Below are 21577 nucleotides of genomic sequence, written 5' to 3'. Positions count from 1 at the left end.
TCAGGCAGAAATCCACATGTCTGCGCCGGTCACTTCCGGCGCCAAATAAACTACCAGACTCCGTAGTTAGTTATCATCAAATAGTAATGGCGCGAAAGAGCTCCACCTTTGCTTTTTCTTGGATTTTTCTTTTCCCTCGTAGACAGGAAAAGAAAATCCAAAAGTTTATACTGATGTATTAACCATGCCGCGCAGAGTTCACAGGTCCCTAATCCAACTAATCTTCTTCTGCGCCATCCTCTTCCTAATCCTCTACCTGAACCGACCAACAAGCATCCCTCAAACCTTCGCATGGACCAAAATCCGCTACCAAACCACCGCTCCTACCCTCCCCAAAATCCGCGGCAAATGTCCCGACCTCTCAACCACAAAGAAACCCGCCTTGATCGTCTCCCACGTGGACGCAGACGGTGATCCATCCTGGGTAACATCCCTCGCAGATCGCTACCACATCTGCATCTATGATGTCGATGCCCCGGCCGACAAACCCTCGGAGTACCTCCAAGTCCCCGCGAACCGCGGCCACGAGGCCATGGCCTACCTTACCTTCCTGATTGACAATTACGCCGAGATCCCGGCCGCGGGCGCGGTATTTGTGCACGGCTCGCGCTGGGCATGGCATAATGATGCGCCGGATTATGATAATAAGGCTCTGCTGGAGGCGTTGGATGTTAAGCGTGCGCTACGGGATTCCTCCGGGTATCACAATCTGCGTTGTGATTGGAGTACCAGTACGTGTTTACCTTCGGCGCCGGCACAGGGTAGTCTCGAGATGAGACTGCAGTCTGCGGTGGCGCCGTGGAGTGCGCGCGCTGCGTCGGATGTTGCCCTACCCAAAGCTTTGGCGGCGATATTCGGGGGTGCGGATGGATCTAAGCTGAATGCGAGATTAAAGCTTGGACGGACGGATACAGTGCGCTCACAGTGTTGTGCGCAGTTTGTCGTTTCGCGGGAGCGGATGTGGCAGCATACGAGAGAGGAATATGTTGCGCTGAGGCAGTGGCTCTTGGATGGGGTTGTGGATGGGGATGGGAGGCGTTTGGCGAGGGGTGGACAGGCTGCGCCGCAGGATGATCGGGTTGCTGGTCGTGTTTTGTCGTATTTGTGGCATATTTTGTTTTCGAAGATGGAGGTTGATGGGACGGTGGATCTTGCGCAGTTGAATCGGGATGCTTGTCCAAGTGCGGAGGAGTGTTATTGTCGGTTGTATGGAAGGTGTGGACTGCAGTGTCCGAACCCGGGGACATGTCTGGGTCAGTATCAGATTCCGAAGTATTATAAGCTTCCTGATGACTGGGAGGCTACGCACTCGTGAAGGGAGTGACTGGGCTCTTCTATTCTTTACATAATTTGTACATATACCTCTTATATCAATGTGATAATATAGATCTGATCATCGTGTACGAGTTCAAAGGACTTCAATCTAATCGGGGAATAATTTGAATTGAATCGTTATCATACTATACTATATACAATTTCCACAAAGCATAAACAAGCTTTTTAGAAACGAGCAAGAACCCGGTCTTGAGCATCAGCAACAGCCCACTCACTGCTATGCTTCTTGCTAACAACCGACTTGGCCTGCTCAGCAGTGAACCCCCGAGCCTCGACAGCAGGGTTATACCCAAGACCATTAAGCTTGCCCACAACATCCGAGGGAACCGCCGCAGCAACCTTGCCATCAGCCCGCTTATACACAGTCACGACGACAGCACCGCCAAGACCCAAGTTATGCTGCAAAGCCGCATCAGTACCGGCAATCAGACGGTTATTAGCCCAACCACGCAGATGCCAGACCAATTCAGCACACTGAGCAATACCAGTCGCACCCAGTGGGTGACCCTTGGAAATGAGACCGCCGGAGGGGTTGATAACCATCTTACCACCGTAGGTGATATCACCACGACGAACCATCTCGTGCGCCTTACCAGGCTCGCAGAGCTCCAACGCATCGATGGTGATCATCTCGTTTGCCGAGAAGCAGTCGTGCAACTCGCAGACCTTGATGTCCTTGACGTTGACGCCGGCCTCGGCGGCAGCAGTGCGCGCGGCATACCGGCTCATGCCGAATCCCATCAGGTCGATCGCGCTCTTGTTGTACACCTGGTCGGTGTCGGAGGCGAGGCATTGGCCAGCGATCTGGATGGCTTGCGCCTTCAGGTGCGGGCGGGCATCGAGGAACTCCTGTGAGACGATGACGGCGGCGGCACCGCCGTCGGAGGTCGGGCAGCACTGGAGCTTGGTGAGGGGCTCGTGGATCATGGGGGCCTTCATGATCTGCTCGAGGGTGTATTCATCTTGGAACTGGGAGTAGGGGTTGCGCTTGGAGTGTTCGTGGTTGATGCGAGCGATCTCGGCGAAGTCTTCGTTTGTAGCGCCGAATCTAGGGAGGTGCATCTGTATCAGTATAACTTCGTAAAGAGTGCTCTAGAGTAAAGCTCAACTCACTTCTCCTTGTATTCACGGCCGGCATTACCGAACATCTGCGCAGCACCGGGGGCGTTGGTGATACCGCGAGTCTCGGCCATCATCATACCGAACAGACCAGTTGGGTTGGCACGATCATTGTACATCGATTGCAAGCTACCGGGGTTCATCTTCTCAAAGCCGACGACGAGAACACAGTCCGCAGCACCGTGCGAAACCATTGTACGAGCCATAGCCAGACCGGTACTACCGGTCGAGCAATTGTTGTTGACATTGTAGATAGGGATATTGGTCAGACCAAACTGGTAGAAGACGCGCTGTCCGCAGGTACTATCACCATAGACATAACAGGCAACACCCTGGTCGACATCGTCGTAGGTGATTTTGGCATCCAGCATGGCCTTGATACCAGCCTCGTAGCCCAGCTCATTATAGTCGACCTTGCCGCGCGGCTTGATGAACTTGGTCATGCCCACGCCCAGGACGTAGGCGGGACTTGTTTGTTTCTTGACCATGGTGTCGGTGTGGAAATGGAGATAGGGGGTTAGGTGTTTGAGTGTGTTTTTTGGGAGACGGTTAGTCGTGAAGTAGGAGATGCCCGAACGGGGCGCCTATATAGGAGTTCTCCATGTATGTCACGAGTGGGGAGAAGAGAGACTGGGGATTTGCGGGGAGGACCGAGGTCCCGAGGAAGCTGGGCCCGAGGGCGGCTGAACATCTTTTAGTACGGGAGTTGGCCAAGTTGCACAAAATCTGGCGCTGCATAATACTGATTTTCCCGGAGATCGTCGTGCTTTGTTTCATATTGGGACTCGATTGGATATAGGCTATATGGAGTACGGCAGCTATATAATGAAAATCAGACATGTGCCGATGAGGATTCTTTCAACCATCGATTATCACGTGCACGTGTCAATGGTCGATGTGATGATCTCTTGTTGAAGCTCATTATGGTCTATGATTATAATACAATGTTTCCAACTCTTCACTTCACAATGAACAGCCCTCCAGAAAGAGACTGACACAATGACACTGGACTGGAATACCCCAGCCTCTCCACATTCTCCAGTTCCAAGAATGGTAATGGAGCAGGTGCGATAGGTATGCTATGTATGCGATCCATGCGGGGGCATTCTCGTTCTGATTACATAGTGATATGAATAGGAGAATCAGTTCGATTCTGAAGTTGGCAACGGCCGTCCAGCCCGTTTGGTGTATCCATGAGACGAGCTCATAGCTCGTCTGGGGAAGCTCCGCAAGGTCCAAACCTCCCCCCCGCGATGAACTCGCCAACAATCCAATTCCATGATCTGCAAGCACTTTCCCAATCAGCACCTCACTGATAACTCCAATAAATAGAGGCTGGAAACTGCACAACTTAACCATAAGCAAAAACCAAGTTCCATGCCTGCCATTCCCAAGGTTTGGGTTCGGCATTTGCCATTGGCGGGCTGCAAACGCAATATGATCGATAGGCGCACCAAGGATCGTATCCCTGCGAGAGCTACCATTGCACGGTCGGAGGACTGTCCTCCAGCAAGATATCAGATGCCAGATGCTGCTCTGAGTGATGGAAATCAGATGGATTCTGGTTCTGGTCTCTGTCCCATGGGTCCGGACTGGTCCTTATCGCCGATCATGGCTCTTCTGATGGGTCTGGAATGAAGGCTCTTGTCTTCAATGCGCCTTTTTGTTCCGCTTTCCCTTTCTGAACAGCTGCGATCGAATCGCAACTCGATGCTGGAGCAAGTCCAATGATGGCCTTCCTTTTTCTCCAGATCATGCATAGTAGTCCGCGTTATGACTGATTGTAGTCAGTCTGGGGTGCGATGGCCAAAACCGGTTGGCAAGTGCGGAGTGCGACCGGAGGAGAAGTATGTACCGCTGCCAGAGTCTCTTTTGTGATGGACATTGGGCCTCAGCGGAGCTCTGTTCAGCACAACCGAGAAGTGAAGATAGGGAATTGGCCAAGATCAAATGCCGCAGTTTGCAGCTATAGTCGTAGTCTTCCAGAATTTCAACATATACCAAGCTTCAACAGCTATGGTAGTGTATCTGTATAATAGACGACTTTAGTGGGGGTCCCCCGCCCAACTTCACCACGACGTCACTTGGACTGGCCCTAAACCCATTCGAGCACATCTTTTCAGCTCGGTCCACATGCCATTTTGGCTGCCCTTTTCTTTCCCTCTTCATCTCCCTGCTTCTCGTGGGTTGATTGGGCTTGTTGTATCTGGGAAATTGGGCATAGAGTGTGCTCCAGTGGGTTGATCCCTCTGTTCTGGTCTCTGCAGTGAAGTGGGTCACGGGGAAGAAACGGACCACTGGATGCGATGAGCGATGGTCGGACGCTAACGATCGGCTTTTCAGCTTCCTGAGATTCAACCATCAACCCTCAACCCCCCCAATTGCAAAGGGAGACACACCAGTAACCACACCAATCCAATTCAACTGTTTTCTGTCTGGTACAGAGGATTTCATTCGGAATTGTCTTATTCCTTCCCGTCAGTCATTTAATTGCTTCAGCACAGCTTGCGCTGCCTGTGTCTCGCCGCGGGGGTTTCAATCCACTTGCCGCTGCTTGTCCCGACCTTCATAGCCGAACATCCCGTTGCCTGAATTGCCCGAAAGACAACAACAACAACAAAAACCGAAACATAGATCAAAGATCCGGCTGGATCATATCTAGATCGATCGAAAGAGTGCCTCCAGACTGCTACCAGTCTAGTAGATGGTCAATTGTGGGACGCCAAACGGTCTACTCCGAGTGCTTCTGAGAGGCCGCTTTGCGTTCCATTGGGTTCCCCAGCCTGTCGCGGTCACGATCGCATCGTCGAGGATTGAGAATTGTGCCCGGAATCTAAAAGAAGCTGAGATATTGGGAGGGAAAGAGCACACGACGTTTGCCAGAGCTGCCATTGCCCCCGTCCAATGGAAACTATATAAGGGATGACTGTTGGTAAACGAACTGAACATGCTCCTCCCTTCTCTCCATCTTCCAACCCCACACCCGCCATCATGCCAACCAGAAACGCCTGGATCATGGATGAATCGACTCGCAACAGACTCTTGAAGAAGTACAAGACTCAGGTGGCTTCGGCGACCTCGACTGTCTGCGCAACTCTGGCAGTGGTGAGTTCATATCATTCTCTTGAGACCTGAAGTAGTCCAATCGCCTTGGCGGCGGCGGCGAGGATTCTCTCACGATTGTTACTGACTCCGATGACCCTTTCCTCGCAGACTCCTCTGGAAAATGTGAAGACTCGCATGCAAACGTAAGTTACTACCTGAATATCCTATATTTGGAGCGGTTGAGCTAATCAAAAGTGCATCCTCTAGCCACAACTTCAGGGACATCTTCCAGTGTGCCCGGTATCTGTGGCGGACTGAAGGACCGCGTGGTTATGTGGCAGGTACGTATTAAAGTTGTTCATTTTCTCAGCCTTGCAGTTGTTTCGTCAGATCTTTGTCTGTTTCGTCGCATGTTTGGCTCTTTCGTCAGAATTTTTTATCAAAATTTCTGAAACAGCCTTGTCTCCTCAAGCTGGAATGCATTTCTGATATATTGATCATTTCTCAGGTGCTCTTCCACCACTGGCTAGTGTGACTGCAGTCAGGGTATTGAACTTCACCTCTTACAACTATGCCAAAGAGGGGATTGCCGACATCGTCAAGCGCATCACCGGCACATATCCCCTGAACGACAAGTCTGGCCGAGTGCCGACGGTGGCTGGCGTTCTCACCTTTACTCTTGCTGGCGCCTTTGCTGGGTTGGTGGCAGCCCCGATTGCATGTAAGAAAGCCATGAATTTATATTCATACATACTTGATTTCTTTGGTATCCTAACATCCAATTCCCCTCTCTTCTAGGCCCCTTTGAGCTCGCCAAGAACGTGGTCCAGACCTCTGTTCTGGTTTCCAACCGAGCTCAAGCAGCTCCGGGTGCAGCCTGCGACCCGTCCCTCCGCAGGAAGCCTCGCATCGGCACTGTCGAGGCCATCCAGCAGATCATCAAGCGGCACGGTTTCCGCGGTCTGTACACTGGCTTCCACCTGCACGCTCTGCGTGACACGGTGGGCACAGCCATGTACTTCGGGATCTACGAGACCGTGAAGCAGGTGGCCGCCAAGGAGATCGGATCAGATCAGTCCCCTCTCGGCGCGCCCGCGATTGCTGGGGCCATCTGCAGCACCATCCCCTGGTTCTGCGTAAGTTCACCACTGACCACATCATGATGAAGAGAGAATCGCGAGTGAGAGTATACTAATAGAAAAATTCGTTACCATAGACTTACCCCCTCGACACCCGCAAGACCCGAGCACAGAGCGTGCTGCTCGGAAAGAGCAAGGAGATCGGCGAGGCCTCGGTGGCTGTCGCCAAGTCCAGCATGTACAAAGGCATCTCCATTATTCTGGTCCGAACCGGGGTCAACAACATGATCCTTCTCAGTCTTTTTGAGTACATCAAGGCTCGGATTGACAAACTGCCTAACTGAAGGATCTGTTGGGGACCCCGGGGAGGGGTTAGTTTGATCGACCACCCTAGCTACGGGGCTGGTCTTATTTGCCGCATTTGTACTTTTCCCCCAGAGATACGCCATTTTTTTTTTTCTTGTTCAAGTACATACCTACATGGATGAGCTGGTTGCTCATCAGCAAATACGACGCTGGGATTTCAAATGCACACTTTGATATGTAGGCTGTAAGCTGTAGCATATCCACCGTAATTCATGTAAAGATTAGCTCGGCATCTACATCTATGCAGCATCTCGCATCTCGTATCCGCACTTCTCGTGCCATGCGGAGTGGCTGCCTTAGGCTGTCCACACGTCATCCCGTTGCCCGGTGGGGTTGCAGCAGCGTCTCGCGGTCAACAAACGAAACCTCGTTTTTCGCCCAGACCAACTCCCACCTTGCCCTCTCCCTCCCCTCATTACCCCGCCTATCTCGAACAATGACATCGTAAGTAGCTAACAACACCGCAAGTCATTTCTCCAAAAGATCTAATCTAACCTCACACCCGTTTCTCCACAACACAGCAATATCCTACAACTCCCGTTCCGCCGGTCCCATACTGTCTCGCTATCCGATGCTATCACCCAGTATATCTCGTCCAAATATGACCAGCGCCCGGATATGTTCGCGGACGATCTAATGATTATTGATCGTCTGCGGAGCGAAGCTGTTAATGTCCAGGAACCGCATATTAGTGGTATTAGTCGGTTGGTCACGTATGCGGCGCAGTTGAAGTGGCTTGGGGGGAAATTTCCAATTGATGTGCGCGATTCTCCCGACCCTACTCGATGATTTGGGTTGAGGGCTGTGTAATTGACGGCTGGTTTTTATTATAGGTTGGGGTCGACTTTTCGTGGTATCCCGCATTAGGGTTTAATTCGACACGACCTGGTGAGTTGGAGCTTGGTGGTGGGGGTAGTCTTGTCATCTCTCGAGTATATGCTAACTAGTGGTCTGGTCTAGTATCCCAAAATAACCTGCGCTTTGAGCTAGCGAACATCCTCTTCAACCTTGCCGCGCTGTACTCACAACTTGCATACGCGCTAAACCGGACAACTGCGGATGGCCTCAAGCAGGCATGCAACTATCTCTGCCAAGCAGCCGGAGTCCTGGCCCACCTCCGAACAGACATAATCCCCGATCTGCGCTCGTCCCCACCGGAAGATATGGATGAGATGACACTGCAAAGTCTGGAGCAGCTCCTGTTGGCGCAAGGCCAAGAATGCTTCTGGCAAAAGGCCGTCAAGGATGGATTGAAAGATGCCTCGATTGCTCGGCTCGCGGCAAAGGTTTCCGACTTTTACGCCGATGCGGGTGACTTTGCCGTCAAGTCGAACGCTATTACCACGGAATGGATCCACCATATGTCCGCCAAACACCATCATTTTGCTGCCGCGGCGCAGTACCGGCAATCGCTGGACTGCTTGGAGAAGCGCAAGTATGGAGAGGAAGTGGCGCGGTTACGTGACAGCTTGGCCTGTGTCAACGAGGGACTTAAGGAGTCTCGGTGGATTAGCAAGACCGTGCTCGGCGATTTGAATGGGTTGAAGAGCCGTGTTGCGGATGATTTGAAGCGGGCTGAGAAAGACAATGATGTAATATATCTTAGTGCCGTGCCGCCAAAGTCTGAGCTGAAGAGTTTGGATCGGGCTAGCATGGTGGCTTCCAAGGCGCCGTCGCAGGTGACCGATGCGATTTCGATGCTTGGAGATAATGGACCGTTGGGTCAGCCGTTGTTTTCGAAACTGGTGCCTTATGCTGTGCATATTGCGGCTAGCATCTACTCCGATCGCCGGGACAGATTGGTCAATGAGACCCTGATTGGGGAACTGGAGTCTATGACTGATAAGCTTCGAGAGTATGTCTGGAATTCCTGGTTTGCAGGACTTGAGATGGGACCTATGCTAACAAAATTTCTAGTTTACTGTCCTCGTTGAACCTCCCAGGTTCGCTACAAGCCCTGGAAAAACCGCTCGGTGTTCCAGGGACGGTAGTCTCCCACGCAGAGGAGATGCGACAACAAGATGGATTGAACCGTCTACGCCGGTCAGTCGAAGACACGGCCAGGGTCAAGTCCAACGATCGATCGATATACAACGAAGGTGTTGAATTGCTAGCTGCCGAAAAGGCCGAGGACAATGCAGCCCGGCGAAAGTATGGCACCGATCGATGGGCGCGCGAGACCTCCGAGGCCGCCGCGCCGAAGATCTACAACTCGTCGAAAGAGATCAGTGGTTACTTCACGTCCGCCCAAAGCAGCGACGATTTGGTCGAGCGTAAGCTGCGCGACTCCGAGGCTGTCTTCCGGGTCTTGACGGGAACAAATCGGGATCTCGAATCTTACGTGCCCAGTAGTCGTAGAGCTGCGATTCCCCCGGAGGTAGAGAGGGAGGCTATCAAATTGCGAAGCTGCTTGAGTGAGGTTAGTCGGATGGAGAACCGGCGGCGCCGACGAATCCAGACACTCAAGGATAAAGCTCGCGCAGATGATATCCGTATGTTATACCCCAGCTCTGGCTTTGCTTTTGTGGGATGTTCTCGAGAAATAAATGACTGACAAATATCTAGACCCTGCTCTCCTGAGGGAGACGGCACGGTTAGAACGCGAGTTCCCAATGCAAGCCATCCAGGCCAGCCAATTCGAAGATCTCTTCGAAGATAGTCTCCGACTATACGATTCCGACAACGATATGCTCGCCCAGGAAAGGCGAGACCAGGAACAGATCTCCGACCAAGTCCGCGAAGCCAATCTTGCTTTCACTCGCGCACACAAGGGTGATGCCTCGACTAAAGAGCGCGAGACTGCCCTCCAAGAGCTGGAGAACGGATACTTGAAGTACAAGGAGATTATTTCGAATCTCGAAGTCGGCCGCAAGTTCTACAACGACCTCGCCAAGATCGTCAGCCGGTTCCGTGACGATGCAAAGGCTTTTGTGCACCAGCGCCGTATGGAGGCGAGTCAATTGGAAGCGTAAGTCATCCTTCCATTGCTCGATAAGCATAAAATTTTCTATCATACACCTACTAACATCACACAGTGATATTTCCAACGTGACCGCCATGGCATCCCTCCGCCTCTCTCAGCCTCACCTCCACCAGGCCTCTCCCCAAACCACCCGCACACACCACCAACCCTCTCCATACTCAAGTGTTCCACAAGCCCAGACACAGGCACCGGCTCAACCAGCCCCTCATCCCGCACCCCCGGCCCCGGCTCCAGTACCCGTACAGATGCATTCCCATCGACCCTCAGGAACTGCCGCGCCCCTAACTGCACCGCAACCAGTCCGCGCCGCGATCCCTCCACCCTCGGTGCCGACGCCGGGCATGTGGTCGCCTGAGATAGGCATTCGGTTTGACTCGGCGGGTGTACCGCCTGGTGCAAATGCTGGTCCTGCGACTACGGCGGCGGGGAGAGGGCAGGGTGGGACGTGGGATCCTAGTCAAGGTGTGCGGTTCTCGTAGAGAGTTGTATATGGAGGTGAAGAGTGGATTGGGGTTGGGGCAGGGGGTTCTACATATGCATTTGCTAGATATTGCTACTTTTTTGCATACTGCGAGGAGATATCCTTGCTACTTGGGAATAAACAATGGTATTTTACATTTCTGGAGCAAAAATGAGCTGTTACACTCGGGAACTAAGGTTGTATATCGTACGGATAGTCAGTCGACCCCCGTTGATCCCCCACGTAGAACAAACTTCAACCCTCCTTCAGCCTTATTTTGCCCACTAAATATTTAAAATAGCCCCTCAGCACGGGGTCCTCCGTACCAAGCTTCGCTTCAATCTCCCTCACACTCACATGGTCAGCCTCGCAGCACCCTACCCCAGCCAGCTTACGCAACACCATCCAGATTAGGCCACGGAGTAACAATAAAGCGCAACTGAGCGCAGTCACATTCATTCCCACCTTACTGTATGGAGACTAGTAGAGCAGTCACACGTTCAAATCTAATTAATGCACATACCTACAGGAGACTAGTCAAATGGATGAACGCCCGAGCTCAGCAACCAAGGCTGTCAGACCCTGTTAGTGTCTCCGCCAAGTTCAATCCTCCGCACTTGCCACTTGCAGTACCAGTGTGAGTGAACACAAGTGAGTTAATATAGATTGATTTAGAGGGGGTGTCGAGCTAAAGAGAGACATGGGTACGCCACAGTTGTCTTGGTTTCTTGGACTGTACAATTACAGAGACTGTAACTGTAGTAGTATGTAAGTGTGCGCAGCCACATTTATTAGGTGGGATAATTCAATAAGGGACTGATTCGGCGCGGAGTATCGGAGTATTTATTACTTATTATGTACTATACTAGGTCAAAAGCTATGTAAATGGCGACATGGTGTAGGGAGTTGAATTATTGAACCCCTACTCGTACCAATATACAGTAGTTATTACAGTACGGAATACTCTGACTTGTGAGTTCTAGTGTTCGCTACTCTCTTAGCAAGTTAACTAGGCTAGACTAGTGGGATACAGTAGTGGTCTCCGTGATGGTCCCTAGACCCCTAGCTAGTAGTAATAAGTAGCTCGGTCGCTATACAGTTTAGACAACTCAGGGGAAGGGGGGTTAGGTTATTGGGCAAGTTGCTAGTCAACTGTCTGCATTACAGTAATCATGCTGCCAACTCCACCGGAGGTGCCATTATTCGTGGGCCTGCGCCTACGGAGCGGAGACCGGCTCTTTTTCCTTTCCCCTGCAGCCATTCAGGGACTGGGTTCAAGGATGAGCACGACATCAGATTACGAGTACAGTTTGGGTTTGGACTGGTTTTGATCTGATTAACACCTATGATATTATTTTCATGACTCGTTAAGACTACTGCGTGTGTGGTTTGTATGGAGTTCAGTTGTCAGATGTGGATTGGTTGGTGATGGTTCAATGTTCGAGATTCTTAGCGGTCGGATCAAATTGTTCCATGGAAGCACGTTGTCGTATCTTATTAATTGTTGCTATTAATATCGATACGACTACGACGGTACAGTATTGGCATACATTATTACAGTATGGATGACCGCTACGCTCTGTTCAGTGTAACGGCTCGTTCGGCTCCCGAGACCTCCGGAGCCAAGCCCAACGGAGCCAGACCGGATGCTCGCGGCGCTTACGGAATATTCAATGGTGGTAGGTACGGAGTAGTTCTTCGACTCTTGGGGTTTAACCTGCGGGATTTGCAAAAAGAGGGGGATTCTTTCAATTGTGTCGGTCTCTTTTCTTTTTGCTTTGTATGAACCCACTGTGGTACATCTTGAACAGCATGATTATTTGTTCACCAGCCACGTTGTCTACGTACAACTTAGAGCGATGACGTCGAGAGACTACTACTATGGTTTATCGTGTGCATTTTGCTGGTCAAGTCCCCGCTGAACCGCTGATCCAGCGGCAGATGACATCAGTGCATCAAGTAAAGAGGCCGATCGGGACTGATCGAATCCAGGGTCTGCACACTCAATTCGAAGATATGAGATTTAGTTGCGATAGCAAATCTGCATGATATACTCTGCAGTAGTACTGCAGTAAGTCATAGATAAATCATATCGGATATAGTTTAGTGTGGCTGGTACGAAACCGGAAATTGGAGGAGTAGAAACGATTATGGTTCGTCTCGGCATTGGGATCAATCTGATTTCATGGATCTTCTTGAATCTCACGATCGACATGCAGACTAAAGTAGTAGTGATGTAGTGATTACCACTTCCTTTTACGGTCAGATCGATAACAAAGCGATCGGGGAAAGTGAAACATTCGGGGTTGATGAGAGGGTGTGGCAGTGTTAATGAGGACAAGTCGGGGATAGACTGATATTGCCTTATACGCAGGATATTGCAGATTATTTGAATTAATATCTTACAGTCCCTTTTAACCATTTAATGATTAGTACATCGTGTATGTGGTACTGTAGAGTAAGCCCTCCGTAAGCATATTCATGGTTATGGAACTTGATGGAGTTAGTCTCAGGGTGTCTTATCCTTGCTACTCCACCCTTGACTCCTCCGGGTCCAGCCTGTTCCTTTTGGCTATCATGCAAAGAAAATTAAGAAAATTATAAAAATATGATGTTGCCTTGCCCCAGGCGCGCTGCCCCCAAATCCCAGTAGTGACTATTACACACGCCCCCCCCCCCCCCCCCCAATTATTCCATTCCATTTTACCGGTCCCCGATCCCAATCATGGCGTACTTCTTGTCCCTGACATCCGTCTAATTCCCGTCATCCGTCATCTCCAAAAAACCTTGCTGTCGACACTCACACACTCGCTTCTCGATAGCAACTCTCCCACTCGCTTTTCCCGCCCTCTCTGGGCCAAATCCTCTCTCCTAACTTCCTCTCACCATGCGGTTTCCACGATGGTTGGCGAGGGCTGGCCTCTTCGCTCTCAGTCTGGCCCCGCCCGTTGCCGCCGAGAAGTTGCTACAATCTCACGCCCTCATTCCATGTTCCAATGATGGAATTATTTCGATCAACCATTTCGATATTGTCTTTACGCCGGGGAATATGAGTGCGACGGTGAGCTTTGATGGGCAGGCGACTTATGCCGGCAAGATTCGTATCGAACTCGAACTCTACGTCTACGGTTACAAAGCTACCACCAAAACGTTTGACCCCTGCGTCTTGAATGTCGATGCGCTTTGCCCGCTGCAAAAAGATACGGCCTTGAAAATTGCAAATGTTCCACTGGATCTCTCGGGCGCCGATTTGTCTATTATCCCGGGTGAGTTCCAATTTCCGGCAATGCCGTTCTTATCTGATAGCAAACCCGTCGCGCTCGTGCTCGCGAGAATTATTGAGTTACCGGATCCCGCCGGATCATCACCACGATGAATATTTACTGACATGCGAGTTTCTCACGCATAGGCATTGCATATGGCGTCCCCGATCTAGATGCGCTGGTTCGTCTGGAAATCCTAGACGCCGATACCAACAGCAAAGTTACCTGTGTTCAGGCCAGTGTCAACAATGGCGTGACAGTCGACCAAATGGGCGTGGCCTGGGCCATGGCCGTGCTGATCGGACTAGGACTTCTCGCAACGGTGGTCATGTCTATCCTTGGTCACGCCAATATCGCAACCCACGTCGCTTTCCGCACGTTGCTCTTCCTGGGCTTTATGCAGAGTATGGCCATGTGGGGTATGACGGCCGTCAATCAGCGCCCGCTGGTGCAATCATGGACGCAACTCTGGCAGTGGACGATGGGTTTAGTGGGCGCTCCTTTCTTGCAGACTATTTGCACTTGGTTCCAGCGTGCGACGGGTGGTACGCCGTCCAAGATTCTTACGCAAACCGATGAGTATTCGGTGATCATGCAGAAGCGCTCGTATATCCCCGGATCGCTGGTCGCCCGTACCACGGATATGACGGAGAACGGTGGAGAAATCGAGGTGCAAGGGATCGAGCGCGTGGGTTTCCGAATCAACATCGAGCCGACAAACATCTTCATGACGAGTTATTTGTTCTTCTACTTTGTGACAGTGGCCTTGCTCTTGGTGATCTTGTTCCTCAAGCTGGTTTTACCGAGACTGGCTAGGAAATCGAAAAGCGCAAATCTGGAGCGCACGATGGTCGCTTCGTCTGATTGGAAGGACTTTATGCGCGGCAGTCTGTATCGACTGGTTTCGATTGGATATCCGCAGATATGCGCGCTCGGTCTATGGGAATTGATTCACCGAGACTCGGCCGCTGAAATCGTCCTGGCCATCTGCATGTGGCTCACCATGACCGCTGTCCTCTGCTGGGCAATTTTCAAGGTCTTCCAGCGCGCCCGACTATCACGAACCCTCCGCCAAAATCCCGCCTACACTCTCTACTCGGACCCCGTCTGCCTCACCCGCTGGGGCTTCTTATACGTCAACTACAGAGCACAGGCCTACTACTTCATGATCCCGCTCTTCCTCTACACGCTTGCCAAGGGCCTCGTCATCGCTTTCGGTCAATCCAATCCCCTCGCCCAAGCCATCGTCCTCCTCATCGCCGAAACAGCCTTCCTAGTCGCCACCTGCGTGATCAGACCGTACATGAACAAAACGGCCAACGTCTTCGCCATCATCGCCGCCGTCCTCAACTTCCTCAGCTCAATTTTCTTCCTCTTCTTCACAAACGTCTTCAACACCCCCGAACTCGTCGGCGGCGTCATGGAAGTCCTCTTCTTTTTCCTAAATGCGGTCTTCATGCTCGCCCTCCTCATCTTTTTCCTAATCAGCTTCTACTACGTCTTCACCCTAAAAGAACCTGCTGAACAATACACCCGTCTCGCCGATAACCGTTCTTCTACCGTTCTTGTCGAAAACCGCCGTATCACTGAGCTCCAGCCGCTGGAGAAGAACCTCGAGATCGAGGATGGCCATATGGCTTCCCGCGGGAATGTCTGGGAACCGGTTTCTACTCGGTCACCTTCTGAAGAGGATATCACCGAGGCACCGCAGCCGCAATTCGGGCATGTCATTCAGCCGACGTTACCTTCCATCCCGACTAGTGATTCTGACAGCTCGCGGTCACGGCGGTACGATGTACCACGGCAGGAAGAGCGGTTGGTTTGAACATATCATACCACCTGACTCTATTTCCTCTCCTTACATGTCTATATCGGCATTCATTTTCCTGCATCTTTCTCATTCATTTTCTTGTTCATATGATGACCCACCCTCTCATTCCCAGCCTTTTTTTTCGTTTTATCGCACATCATTGGAAGACAAGCCTTGGGCGGCTTCGATACATGGGGAACACGGCGTTGGGCTGGCTCTGCATTCATTTTTTGTTGTATATACAAGGCCTTAGCGTTTCAGGTCTCGTCTCATCTTTCCTTTTTCTTTTTCCTTTTTTGTTTTACAGACATCTACACCCGCACAATTGCACCTTGCACTTATGGCGATGGCATCGGATATTACTTCACTTAGAGAGCTGCGGGCTTGATTATGGAAGGTATCAAGACATGTCCTGGAATGAATGAAATATGCCTCCCTAGGTACTAGGAGAGGCTTTTCAAAATTGATTCGATTTTGAGAGATATGTAGTGTAGTGTGGTTGTATGTGCTTCATTAGACATTATATTAGACATTGAGGTTGTAAATAAATGACAGGTGAACAGGTGCAAAGTATTATACAGATGCGTGGTGGTGCATATACAACTGTTCAATGCAGTTTCCAGTCCACACTCCTTGGATGATCCTACCCTCCATCCATACCCACTTTCCAATCGTGGAACTGGTAAGACAAGCAAACCCAATTTGAATCATAGTTTCGGGCGAACCCGACCCGAATCGCTTCATGCAGGCCATTGTGCGATGAGATAATGCAAGGGTGATAACCTTACCGTTGACGACAACATTATTGCGCCACAGTAGGCAATAATGCCAACACCCAAGAAACAAAACCAAACCCCCTGCCCAAAGGTCTCGAATCCTCATTCTCACCTTTCATTGAAACCTTCAATGAGCCTTAGCCACCCCGTTCCCACTCCCATTCACCTTAGCATTCCCATTCAAACCCCCCTCACCCTCCCCCTCCTCCTCATCCTCCGACCGATCATCCTTCTTCTCCCCTGTTGAAATAAACCTCCACGCACTGCGCAGCAGACAATACAGCCAAAACAGATTCAAACTCTGCAGCATGGCCAGCAAGGCGAATGTGATGATATTCGAGATCCAGCATTTATACTGCTGCGTTTCCCAGTTTAGTTCGTAGGGGCCCACGGTGCGGAATTCGGTTAGGAGGGACCAGAGGATGCGGAGGTTTAGGTAGTGTCGGAGGTAGATCCATGTTCCGACGTTGAGGGCGTAGAAGGGGATGACGAGGGGAAAGTCGATGTAGTGAAAGGATTTGGAGACCTTAAGTATAAAGTTAGCGACAGACCTGATATTCGGGGAGTATGCCCTGGAATGAAGAAAGGAATAACATACCGCAAGGAAAAAATCACTAATATCATGCGTAATATACACCGCAATCCCAATATACGTAAAATGAAACCGATAACTCAACCCAATCAACGCCAAAGTAACAATATGATGCGCAACCAACTCTTTATAATCCTTCCTCGGCTTCTCCATCCCCAACACCATAACAAGCGCCTGCTGCGCCCAATACGCCGCCTCAAAAAGATAATAAAACTTAAACACCGCCTCATGCGTCCGATGCGGAAACATCTCATACATACCCCGTGTATTAAAATACCACACCGGCGTGCGCCGCATAACATACAACCCGACCGGACCTGAGATACCAAAGTATATCGCCGTGTACATCTGCTCCATGAAGCGCAGTTGTTTGGCGCGGGATTTTATGCCGCATGCGCGCGCGAGTGGGTGTAGGAGTTCTTGCATGATGAATTCGCGGGTGAATGTTAGGACGATTGTGTAGAAGGAGACGAAGGCGATGTCCCAGAGGCCTTTGCCGTATTGGGCGGGCCCTGGGGTTCCGGGGGCAGGGTCCTGCCGGTAGGAGAGGAAGATGAAGTGGTGGATTATGTTGGTGTCGGTTGGGTCGAGGGTGTAGAGGGAGGCGAATGCCACGAGGAGGAGCAGTGGGATTGACCATGTATGCTTGATCGCGCGCCTTTTCAGGCGTCGCAGGAGTGAGCGCGGCTTCTTCCGTGGCCGGGCGGTTTTGGCTTCGTGTTGTACATGGCCGTTGGAAGCGGGTTCGAGCGGAGTTGTTGCTGTTGCCGTAATTGTCACTGTTGCTGTAGCTTGCTCAGTCTTGCGGCGACGTGCGGATCCCCCGCAGACCGGGGGTCGCTGGGAGTGCGTGGGCGCCGCCATCTGGGGACGAGGGAATGGGACGGGGTGAAGAGGAATGCTGAGATGAGATCGTGGAGGATGATAAATGTTGGGGGTCGTGTTTACCTACTGTATGTAGTATGTACTAAATTGTCTCCACCCCTTTTTCATTCGTTCCAATCACCGTCACAACCTTGTAGGTTTTTGGAGGAGCAATTCATCTTACAGATCCGATTTGTCCCCCTTTTGGGTTTAGTTGTGGAGGTCGTGGGGCTGTCGAATGAGAGGTCCGTGTTGGTCTCGGAGACCGCGGATGCCGATGATTTTCATTGTTCTTTAGCTGGTGTGTACGGAGTACTCGGGGAATATCCAATATACGGAGTCTGAATAATATGAATAAAGAGGAAGATTAAGCAAGTTTAATCTGTGTCCGAGCTTAGGGCTTGTTTGTTGATGTCTAGATCTTCGGGGCGAGTGACCCATATCCATAGATATAGATGAGCTAGCTATAGGTGAAATATACCAAAGCAGGTTTCATCCTAGACCTAAGCAGAGCGAACCTTACCCACTGATCCTAAGGTCTTCCATAAAGTCACGCTCACTCCTCGCGCACCGGAACACAAAAGCACGACCACCCTCAGTCTGTCCTCGAGAAAACTCCTGACAATCACACAGGGGATTCTCATCTCATCCATGGTACAATCACCAATCAATCGGAAGCTCGTCAGAATGTGCCTTTATGTTGATTGGGGTGTTTGTGATATGCAAGGTAAGACCCATGATGGGAGATTCCTTTTTCTGGAAGAATATTCCAGATGATCTATGGCTGTTTGGTGCTTGATAGGTACACAGTAATGGAACTTAGGTTATAGAAGCTCAGTCACGCTTCGAGATGGATGTTTACTCTACTCTACTGATGGAGCGGGATTCCCCAGGAAATCCCCATGGGATCTCCCATTGGAATTTCCCTGATGGCCGTTTCCAGGCCCAGCGCGATTGATTGCTTCGGCCTTTATAGGCCTTGCTCTTCCTTGTTTCCCGTCCTGTTCTCTGAATAATTATCCTCAGACACTCGAACCAGATTGACTCGTTCCCCTCTTTGCTTTGCTTCCTTGCATATTGGCGCTAGATACGCGATCATCTACAAATAAGAAAGAAGCAATCTTCTTGTTTCTCCTCCAGACCCTATATCTTATCGAATTCCGAGTCCCCCTGATACATCCATCGGTGGGCATATAACGATGACTATGCTAACTCATCCTCACCGTATACCCTTGAGCGGTGTCAGAACTAGCCTCATGTCTACAAAACACTGCTTAAAAAGCATCTTTCTCAAGGACAACACAATGGGTCCAACAGCGCAGCCGAAACCTATGACATTGTTCTGGCGGAGAGTCAGGCTATCCCAGAGCGTGCACGTTTCGACGAGGGGGTTCGCTGGCATTATCTCCGGTAGTATGCGGTTAATGATGGCTAAGACCATTTGATCCACACGGTCTAGCCTCACATCGACAGAAACCCGGCTGAGTATACTTTTGCGACGCAGGATATAGGTAGTTGGACTCGAAAATGGAAGTCAACAACGCTTCGGGGATTCAAGGTTCGTTAATCGAGACCGTTACTGCTATTTTCTTATATTCTAACCTTGGAATTGTTCTTGTAGGAATACACGGGGCAAGCCATCGAGAAGAGCACAGCGAACCTTCGTTGCCATAACGACCCAAGGCAGTCGTCAATTATTTCTTCGAGAACATCCCTTTCGAAGATTTTCTCCGGGTATTCTACTGGATGGGCCGGCTTTTGTACTGGCACCGATCATCGAAGACTGGGAAGATGCTTAGCCGAAATATCTGGGCCAACCTAACGCCTATATTAAATTGAATCACGATATTATCCAGACCCAGGACGCAAGGGAGATTGATGAATGGGGACTGGAAGTAAACCTGTAACTTCTGGGACAAAGGACTTAACTGAGGGCAATGACGTGGAAGTGGCATTCAATATGCAGTCCCATGGGCTCATGGATTCACTTTCATGAGCCAGAGGGCTTTCGGCGCTAGTTAATCGCCACACGCCGTCTTCCTCGGGTGAACACCCTCGCCATTTACATACGGACACTCTCCGTGGCGAGGTGTCTCTCGAGAGCTCCCGTTCCACGCGACATTCGGGACTGCGATCGATAACCTGCGAGCCCTACTCGTTCTGCTCGCGCGTTCTGACACACTTGGAATCTGGTCTGCTATGCCGCTGAGCATGAGTCCATATAAGTACCAGGCGCAATCATCGATGCAACAATCGAAGCTATGGCCAAAAACAACCCAGAAATCGAAGTATGGTATGGCGATTCCCTTTGCTTGGGGGATATGTGCCCATTCGCATCGAAATTCCTTCTTTCATGCCCGTTCACCCGGACAAGCATGAAATCCAGCTGATCAAGGCTGCCTCTAAGGCTCAAATCTACGAGGACAAAAAAAGCCACATCCCTATGAAGAAACCTCCCCTTGAGCACTGCTTTCCAAGATACTTTGCTGTTCCTAAGCACCACCTCTTAGGCTGAATACCATATGATTAACTTGATTCTGGACACCAGTGTTTTGAACACCGAATACCCGTCCTCTCAGGGCTGCTGATCTCTGGACCGAACCGACACTGCTTTCTCAACATTCAACTCCTCAACACCGTATGGCTTCCATTCAGGGCTACAAATTCCTCCTTCGTATTTGAGGAATTGCTTCGGAGACCAAGTTGAGCGACACACGCTATAAGAGGATTTCTCTCTGTGAACTTTGTGCCGAAATTCCGATCGTCACCGTTCAACATTCAGTATCATACAACACCTGAGAAGAATCACCATCTGCCTGAAGAGAGAAAACAACGCACAAGGTTATGAGCCTGAGTGCAAGCGACGAAAGGTAGTCCCTTCTTGTCGACTTCCTCGGGTAGAGAACCCTCGTCGTTGAATTGCAGGCACTCCCTGTGGCGAGCCGTCGCGATTAAGCTTGCGTTAAACACCTTGTGCAGTGCTTTCTCTGTTCAGTTAGATAGTGATTTTTCCACCTGGACAACTTTGCGATATTCATCAGCCTTACATTCACCGGCCGTCAAATTTGAGAGTTTTCTCTCCACTCTCTCTTCAATCTATCTCCACTCCTGCTACAGAAGGACGAGAAGGGAAATCCTTGTCGCAAGTGTCGGTCCCTGTGAATTAGACCTGGGTCCAAAGTCCTCAAGATTAGATGGCCGCCTTAAATCATGGTCTGTCTGCATCGCCTTGCGCAACGATGTCGTTGAAAGCGGCCGTCGAATTATTATTAATATGTACTTTATCGTGTGCAGGAACTGAGCATAACTGAATACGAGATCTTGGAGTCAAGCGAGAATACTTAGAAATTGATAGACTATTTGGTAAATAACCGGACTGGGATGATCTCAGAAAATCTAGTGGATTAGCTGGAAACATGTTTCTAGCTCTCAGTCTTTTCTGTTAATCACGATTAATCGCCCTTTTCTGCTCCATCAATTTCTACTTTCTATCCACCGAGGAGCGTATGCGTGAAATCCACTATCAACAGTATCTCTGACTGGATGAATTATTACCCTCACGATTTGGGATAATCAACCTCCCAAACCGGCCCCACTGGCACATTCTTCTGTCCACGAAACAGAGGAGGCTCAAGAGCCCTTCACATCAGTCGGATAACGCGCAATATGAGAATGAATTCCCTCCATCGCAAGTCTGGAAAGGGCCAATTGACGTCTTAGAGCCAGAAAAACACCTCATTCATGCACAGACGCCTTCTATGTACTGGTATGAACACGTTCCTGCCAAGCTCGCAGGACCATGGAAGTCATTTTAATTCATGCACAGCCTCGTGTCCAGATGGAAGTCTTATCACCCATGATTCCTATCGTGTCTAAAGCCTTGGA

At 50.5% G+C, this 21577-nt stretch overlaps 7 protein-coding genes across 7 annotated transcripts; 5 read left to right on the top strand and 2 right to left on the bottom strand.

Moving 5' to 3' along the window:
* Nucleotides 1-184: 184 nt before the first annotated feature.
* On the top strand, nucleotides 185-1315 carry N7473_005843 (DUF3431 domain-containing protein; the record flags this gene model as incomplete). Its single annotated transcript, XM_057151783.1, has 1 exon — nucleotides 185-1315. One exon carries the CDS (start codon nucleotides 185-187, stop codon nucleotides 1313-1315), a length of 1131 nt encoding a protein of 376 aa, XP_057009588.1.
* A 112-nt stretch (nucleotides 1316-1427) lies between these two features.
* Nucleotides 1428-3090, bottom strand: N7473_005842 (putative sterol carrier protein). Its single transcript, XM_057151782.1, has 2 exons — nucleotides 2449-3090; nucleotides 1428-2383 (listed from the first exon to the last, which is right to left on the bottom strand). The coding sequence occupies exons 1-2, from the start codon at nucleotides 2940-2942 to the stop codon at nucleotides 1501-1503; spliced, it is 1377 nt and encodes a 458-aa protein (XP_057009587.1). The 5' UTR covers nucleotides 2943-3090; the 3' UTR covers nucleotides 1428-1500.
* A 741-nt stretch (nucleotides 3091-3831) lies between these two features.
* Nucleotides 3832-4092, top strand: N7473_005841 (uncharacterized protein; the record flags this gene model as incomplete). The annotated part of the gene is made up of 1 exon (XM_057151781.1): nucleotides 3832-4092. The coding sequence occupies one exon, from the start codon at nucleotides 3832-3834 to the stop codon at nucleotides 4090-4092; it is 261 nt and encodes an 86-aa protein (XP_057009586.1).
* A 1353-nt stretch (nucleotides 4093-5445) lies between these two features.
* N7473_005840 (putative mitochondrial carrier protein) lies at nucleotides 5446-6922 on the top strand (the record flags this gene model as incomplete). The annotated part of the gene is made up of 6 exons (XM_057151780.1): nucleotides 5446-5559; nucleotides 5668-5702; nucleotides 5767-5840; nucleotides 6008-6220; nucleotides 6298-6635; nucleotides 6716-6922. 6 exons carry the CDS (start codon nucleotides 5446-5448, stop codon nucleotides 6920-6922), a joined length of 981 nt encoding a protein of 326 aa, XP_057009585.1.
* A 458-nt stretch (nucleotides 6923-7380) lies between these two features.
* N7473_005839 (putative pH signal transduction protein PalA) lies at nucleotides 7381-10406 on the top strand (the record flags this gene model as incomplete). The annotated part of the gene is made up of 7 exons (XM_057151779.1): nucleotides 7381-7388; nucleotides 7466-7703; nucleotides 7778-7832; nucleotides 7905-8799; nucleotides 8862-9436; nucleotides 9510-9912; nucleotides 9980-10406. 7 exons carry the CDS (start codon nucleotides 7381-7383, stop codon nucleotides 10404-10406), a joined length of 2601 nt encoding a protein of 866 aa, XP_057009584.1.
* A 2868-nt stretch (nucleotides 10407-13274) lies between these two features.
* On the top strand, nucleotides 13275-15475 carry N7473_005838 (transient receptor potential ion channel family protein; the record flags this gene model as incomplete). The annotated part of the gene is made up of 2 exons (XM_057151778.1): nucleotides 13275-13653; nucleotides 13797-15475. 2 exons carry the CDS (start codon nucleotides 13275-13277, stop codon nucleotides 15473-15475), a joined length of 2058 nt encoding a protein of 685 aa, XP_057009583.1.
* Nucleotides 15476-16363: 888 nt separating this feature from the next.
* Nucleotides 16364-17692, bottom strand: N7473_005837 (TLC domain-containing protein; the record flags this gene model as incomplete). Its single annotated transcript, XM_057151777.1, has 2 exons — nucleotides 16364-16762; nucleotides 16835-17692. 2 exons carry the CDS (start codon nucleotides 17690-17692, stop codon nucleotides 16364-16366), a joined length of 1257 nt encoding a protein of 418 aa, XP_057009582.1.
* Nucleotides 17693-21577: the final 3885 nt, after the last annotated feature.

The sequence above is a fragment of the Penicillium subrubescens genome, assembly GCF_028828155.1.
Source record: "Penicillium subrubescens strain IBT 31985 chromosome Unknown utg000004l_segment0_segment0, whole genome shotgun sequence".
Classification (NCBI taxonomy): domain Eukaryota; kingdom Fungi; phylum Ascomycota; class Eurotiomycetes; order Eurotiales; family Aspergillaceae; genus Penicillium; species Penicillium subrubescens.
This window is presented reverse-complemented; position numbering and strand designations above follow the sequence as displayed.

Excerpts from the sequence above, each read along its gene's own strand:
- N7473_005842 (XM_057151782.1), bottom strand. The coding sequence starts at position 2,942 with ATGGTCAAGAAACAAACAAGTCCCGCCTACGTCCTGGGCGTGGGCATG. Across the intron at positions 2,384-2,448 it reads GGCCGTGAATACAAGGAGAA|ATTCGGCGCTACAAACGAAG; the intron begins GTGAGTTGAGCT and ends GCACCTCCCTAG.